At 39.3% G+C, this 6,783-nt stretch overlaps 1 protein-coding gene across 1 annotated transcript; it reads left to right on the top strand.

Annotated features, from left to right (window-relative positions):
• On the top strand, window positions 1,868–3,302 carry LOC109842285. Its single transcript, XM_020411181.1, has 3 exons — window positions 1,868–2,389; window positions 2,475–2,703; window positions 2,788–3,302. Exons 1-3 carry the CDS (start codon window positions 1,868–1,870, stop codon window positions 3,300–3,302), a joined length of 1,266 nt encoding a protein of 421 aa, XP_020266770.1.

The raw sequence follows: 6,783 nt of genomic DNA on the forward strand, positions 1-6,783 counted from the left end.
ATGGAGCCCAAAGGGATGGAGGAGGTCTGGTAGTCCATAGCTAGCATTCAAGCCCCTCTAACGTAACCCTAATCTTATGAATTTTTTGGGGAGATTTTGGTTTTAGATGAATTAGGGGGAAAGAGGTGGAGGGGAATCGACGAGGGAAGAGGAGGAGGAACGACGAGAGTTAGAGAGAGAGAGAGAGGATGGTTATGTACCCAAATTCAATGAGGGGGGTTAGTTTGATAATTATCCACCTAGAGTTAGTATTAACCTAACCACAATTTACCATTTTTAACTATGATATTAACAGAAGGACCATTATCAACAATATGAAGATTTAGGTGACTGATATCAAATTCTCTATGATATAATGGACCAATATCGAAAACCAAAAAATAAACTTTTTAGATATTAGCCCCTCAAATTATAAGTAATTTTATATTAGCCCCTTAAATAATCATATTTGTATCAACTCCTCAAATGGCTATGATATGTTGGTTTGAGCCCCTATGGTGATGTTCATATTTTAATATTAGCCCTTCAAATATCCATGATGTGCTGATATGAGCCCCTCATATTAGCACATCATAGCAACTTGAGGGGCCAACATCAAAATATGTAGATTTAAGGGGCTAATATCAAATTATCTTCAATGTAAGGGGCTAAGGGCCTGTTCGTTTGGCCCAAAAAAACTTGGAAAACTGAGAAATGAAAACAAATTTTGATGCCACATAGGAAAGTGGTTTCGGGTGATTTCCATTTCACCTGTTCGTTGGAAATGAAAACAAATTTTGATGCCACATAGGAAAGTGGTTTCGGGTGATTTCCATTTCACCTGTTCGTTTCACTATCGTGTTTAGAGAAATGTACCCTAGGAAAGTGGTTTCGGGTGATTTCCATTTCACCTGTTCGTTTCACTATCGTGTTTAGAGAAATGTACCCTCGCAAACCCTTTCCACGTAGGACTTTTGCCAATTTTGTTTTCAGCTGGTTTTGGCCTGAAAACAGCTGGGAAATGTGAAGCGACGTCATTAAAAAATCACTTGGGTTTTCTTCCGAGCCTGGGGAAGAGAAAAGTGGGAAATGTTAGGTCATCTTCACCGCCTCTTCGTTCTCTTCAGTCTTCCCCATTGCTCCGCCTCTTCTCGTCTCCAATGCTCTGACTCTAATTTTTTGTAAGTCGGGGGAAGAAAAATCTGGGTAATGAGCCCTCAGCGACCATTCATGGGTTGTTTGTGTTATCCTAGCCAGATCCAGCAGCGACGGTGGGGATTTCGGGTGATTTCTGCTTCTTACCTTCTTCCATTTGAGCGGCTTGGCCTGATCTACACCTGATCCGGTAGATTTTTGGTCCTTGAAGGGGGATTCCATCAGGTTCCACTGCTTGAGGTCAGCTCCGATTTTACCTTAAGGTATCCCTTCATCAGAGAGCTCAGATCCTTAAATAAGTAACATGCATCAAGTTTTAAGAGTTTAAAATTTAACCTTGTGATTTTTAGGGTTTTTTTTGTTCATTGCAACTGCATCTTTTTCGTTCATCAAAGAGCTAATTATTACCGTGCTCTTCGCGTCTCCAATGCTCTGTCTCTAATTTTTTCGTTCATTGCAACGTGACCATGTCTATATCCACTACCTGAAAGCTTGTCTTATACAGGATAATTTAAGTTAATTGGGAATTTTCCAAGTAGCTGCTTGTATTACATAACCTGTTTAATCAGTCGTTTCTCTCTCTAAGTTTGTTCAAATCACATAATTTTTACATTTGTGTACTCTAGACTGTTATTTAAAAGACCACAGCCCTGTCTAAATAAAAGGAGAATGTTAGTGAAAGGTTTATTTGGATTTTTATTTACCTAATTTAACTGCGGCCTAAATATTGTAGATGGATGGTGATTTTGATGATGAAGAGGTTGTAAAAAGAATGTGTGTTGGTGCTGCATTTTCAGTCATGGTAATAATTTTTACATTTTTGGGGAGCATCAAACGTCCCCGTAGATCAATACGGTCTGGTCCAAGTGAGGAGAACTTAAGGAGGGAAAAGACTAGGGCTGATTTGATGAGACGAATATTTCACGGTTATAGTGATAGCTGTCAAAACTTTGTTAGAATGCGCCCGGCTGCATTTATGAAACTAGCATCGTTAATGAGGAAACTCGATCTCTTAAAGGACTCAAGGAATGTAACAGTTGAGGAGCAACTTGTCATAACTTTGAATATTTTGGGACATAAATCTAAAAATCGGACGATGAGAACACAGTTCATAAGATCAGGGGATACAGTCAGTAAATACTTCAATAGAGTGCTGCAAGCTATTTCGTGCATACAAGGCCGATTTATGAAACAAGCACCGAATGAAGTACCTCCAGAGATCCTAAGCAACCCATCATTTTATCCATTTTTCAAGGTATATCACCCACTCTACCATTTTTCCAAATCAATTCTTTAAACAAATCATAAATTACTTTAACGTAGTAAGTTGTACTCCATAGGACTGCGTAGGTATGATAGATGAGACACATGTAGATGCTATGCTACCTGCTACACGTGTATCGCGTTTCAGAGGGCGAAAAGGTGTCACACAAAATATTCTCGCGGCTTGTACACCAAACAAACTGTTCACTTATGTTTTAGCTGGGTGGGAGGGGTCGGCTAACGACTATAGAATCCTTCAGGATGCTCTGTCTAGACCACAACCATATGGCTTACGGGTGTACCCTGGTAAAAGTCTTGTTAACTCAAATTGAAATTCCTCAATAATTATTCCATTATACAGATCTTAATACGAAACTATGTAATGTGTAGGAAAATATTACTTGTGTGATGCGGGCTACACAACCCAACCGGGTTTCATATCCCCGTATCGTGGTGTTCGTTATCATCTAAAGGAATTTACGGGGAGAACACCTCAAAATAGGAGGGAGCTATTCAATCTTAGACATTCATCTTTGAGGTCAAAGATTGAACCTACCTTCGGTATATTGAAGAACCGTTTCAAGATTCTCACATCAAAACCCCATTACCCTTTCCCCGCACAAGTTGATATCGTTCTGGCGTGCACGGTTCTCCATAACTATATTGCAACAGTCGACCCAGAGGATGAATTGCTCAATGAGACCACTGACATTGAAGAGGAGGACGGCGAAGAGGAAATCAATGAAGAAAGCAACGTTATGGATTTCACGCTGTCCCAGACAGTAAGAGAACTGAACGCCTCAAAGGATGAGTGGAGGTCTCGTAGAGATCAAATCGCAATGGACATGTGGATTGATTATTGTAGTAAATATCGGCATGGTGATACTCACGAGTCTGCCTTGTGATTTGCTCCCGTAGTCCTGAGGTTTTTATAAGTAATTTACCTTAGTTGGTCGTGTACCTTATTAAAGAGAAATCTTGGAGACTAAAGTTCTGTTTTGCGACTATATCTATTTATGATTCACTTAGTATCTGTTGCTGTCCAATCATTTGCCGGGTGCTTGTATGTTTGTAATTTATTACTTGCTAGCTTTCTTACTACATGCTTGTAATGTCATCTATTACATATGAGATCTGTACTTGTCTGATGTTGTTAACTGATCTGTTGCAATCATAGGATACTTTCCACTTTGTCATTACTTGTTATGACTCGCATATGACCTTTTTGCATCTGAATTTGTTGAACTATAGGCAATGGGTGAAAAATCATCCTCCGATCAGAATAATCCAATGGCCCCAGCAACATCTCATGCGTTCCCTGCAAGCATTGGCTTTCCCCAAAGTGTCAATCCCATGTTCCAGTCATCCTCGCCCTTTGTGCAATCACCGTCAGGTTTTTCAAATATGCCTCACTACGATGGTAACTTTTTCCCTTTGCAGCACCCCATTTCATCTTACATGCACATGCTCAGTAGTCCACCACCTTTGCCACAAAATTTTCAAGGCTCCAATTCATCCGGGCAAGTTCATTCGCCAGCTAGTATTACAGGAACTAGTTCTGATTCACGAAAAAACAAAAGAATTGCCAGGGATGAAGCAGTAGCCACTTCTGCTTGTTCACCAAGAAAAGCCAAATCACTTGCCCATAAGAAACGAAAAATCCCACTCGAGCTTGAAACTGCAAAAGTTGGCCCAACCAGATGGTGTACCACTGCACATGATGATGTGCTCATACCCTTCCTCGCAAATTTGGCCAAGTCTGGTCTTAAGCCAGACAAAAAATTTAAGCAACATGCATTTGCAATGGCTGCCGCTGAAGTGAACAACAAGTTTGGTACTTCCTTTCAAGCGAAGAGTGTTGTAAACCATATGAAAACAATCCGTTCTTGGTTTCAAGACATGCAGGCTGCTCGTAACATTAGTGGTGCGGGTGATTCTGTCTCCTACACGTTCAAATGTTGTGTATTGATGCGTGCAGGATAAAAATAAGAGCAAGCTAAAAGAATACATTAATAAGCCTCTGAAGCACTATGAGAACCTGGCAATCATTTGTGGGGATGATCAGGCACGGGGTAACTTTGCTAAGGCGGCAATGGAGAAATTTGGGGGTCAGGAGCCGATTAACCTTGCAGGTGATGACGATGAGGATGATAGCATTCATAAGTCCCAAAAGTCCCCGCACTCAGTCACCTTAGCAGATGAAGATAATCAATCTGAAAACACCAAAGTTAGGTCATCCAGCAAGGACAAACAGAAGAGAATACCTTCGGCTAGAGGGAGGAAGGCCCCATACCAGCAGGAGATCATGCAACAATTGGTTTATTAACACTATGACATATTTAGCTGGAAACAGATGCATGTCCTGATTTGCAAGTATTCTAGGACATTGTGTTGCAATTGTTTACTGGTGTGGGATATATGATATTGTAGACATATATCTGAGCACAATTGGATTATTAACACTATGACATATTTAGCTTTGCTTGTCATGCTTTCATTGCCATCATGTTTGACATTTCAGATACCTATTGATTGTGATTCCTCATGTTCTCACTTTGGGAGTTATTTTGCATATAACATCTGCAGTTTGTGTGCTTGTTTTACGCACAATTGTTTTTGTTACCTATATGCATGTCCTGATTTGCAGAATCATTGTTATCTCCACACGTTCAAATGTTGTGTATTTGAACTCAGCCTTTACACGTGACCAGTCTTTTTTGTGACTGAACCTGGGTTTTTGTGTTGTTACCTATATGCATGTCAAGTATTGCAGCATCATTTTCATCTCCAGCTTGTCAGTTGTGTATTTGAGCTCAGACTTTACACCTGAGCTGTTTTTTTTTTTATTTTGAGACTGAAGTTTGATTTTTGTGCTGTTACCTATATGCTCCTTACTGATTTGCTGCATCATTTATGTCTCCAGCGCCTCAATTGTGTATTTGAACTCAGACTTTACACCCGAGCTGGTTTTTTTTTTGGGACTGAATCTGGTTTTTTGTGTTGTATCCTATACGCTTGTTACTGATTTGCAGCATCATTTATGTTTCCAGCGCCTCAGTTGTGTATTTGTAATCAGACTTTACACCTGAGCTGGGTTTTTTTTTTGACTGAATCTGGATTTTTGTGCTGTTTCCTAAATGCTTGGTACTGATTTGCAGCATCATTTATGTCTCCAGCGCCACAGTTGTGTATTTTAACTCAGAGCTGGGTTTTTTTTTGTGACTGAGCTGGGTTTTTGGGCTTTTAACTATATTAATCTTGGGATTTGTGGCATCATTTTCATCTCCAGCTGTTCAGATGTGTATTTGAACTCAGACATTATCACCTGAGCACTTGTTTTTGTTACTGAGCTGGGTTAGGAGGTCTGTTACCTATATGCATGTTTTACGTGTGCAATGATGACTGTCTTTTTTACCTCATATTCTTCAACAGTAGATAATACATGCAATGTTTTGGCGAGGCAATCCAAACATTTACGTAATGAGATAAGGAGTAACATGTATAGGAATGCAACCAACATTGTGGTGCAATTGTTTACTGGTGTGGGATATATGATAATGTAGAAAAATATTCTGAGCACAATTTGTCATTTTTTTTAACATTATCACAAATGGAATGTAACCCCTTTAAGCTGTTGAATTGGATTATTAACACTACGACATATAAATCCTTGCTTGTCATGCTTTCATTGCTATCATGGTTTGACAGTTTGAGATTGTCAATGCTTGTGTTTCCCCTTGTTCTCACTTTGGGAGTTTTTTTCATATAACATCTCCAGTTTGTGTTTTTGTTGTACGCACATGTTTTTTGTTACCTATATATATGCATGGTGTGTTCCGCAGCATCAATTTCATCACAAAGTCTTGCAGATTTGTATCTGAGCACAATTTGGCAAACTTTATTTATCTATATCACCATTCGAATGTGTCCCCTTTAAGCTGTTGAATTAACTATATTAACACTACGACATATAAATCTATGCTTGTCATGCTTTCATTGCTATCATGGTTTGACAATTCAGATTGTCAATGCTTGTGATACAAGGTTGTTTTCACTTTAGCAGTTTTTTGGACATACCAAACCAGCAGTTTGTGTTTTTGCTTAACGCAATCATGTTTTTGGTTACCTAAATATATGCTTGGCCTGATTCTGCAGCATCATTTTCGTCACAAACTCCAGGTTTTTCTTGTGAACTCAGACCAGCAGCATGTGTATTTTCGTCACAAACTCCAGCAATGGTTTGTTCTGCAGCATCATTTTCATCTCAAAATTTTGCATGTGTACTTGAACTCAGACATTTGTTACCTACATGTTAGTCCCTGCAGTCTTATGAAATTTTTGTTACCTTTTTGTTACGCACATGCTTTCATTGCACATGTTTTTTGT

This window comes from Asparagus officinalis, chromosome 5 (assembly GCF_001876935.1).
Source record: "Asparagus officinalis chromosome 5, Aspof.V1, whole genome shotgun sequence".
NCBI lineage: Eukaryota > Viridiplantae > Streptophyta > Magnoliopsida > Asparagales > Asparagaceae > Asparagus > Asparagus officinalis.

What these genes read in the sequence shown, in the direction of transcription:
- LOC109842285 (XM_020411181.1), top strand. Translation starts at nt 1,868, where the DNA reads ATGGATGGTGATTTTGATGATGAAGAGGTTGTAAAAAGAATGTGTGTT. An exon ending in CATTTTATCCATTTTTCAAG is followed by an intron (nt 2,390 to 2,474) that starts GTATATCACCCA and finishes TGTACTCCATAG; the next exon opens with GACTGCGTAGGTATGATAGA. An exon ending in TGGCTTACGGGTGTACCCTG is followed by an intron (nt 2,704 to 2,787) that starts GTAAAAGTCTTG and finishes TGTAATGTGTAG; the next exon opens with GAAAATATTACTTGTGTGAT.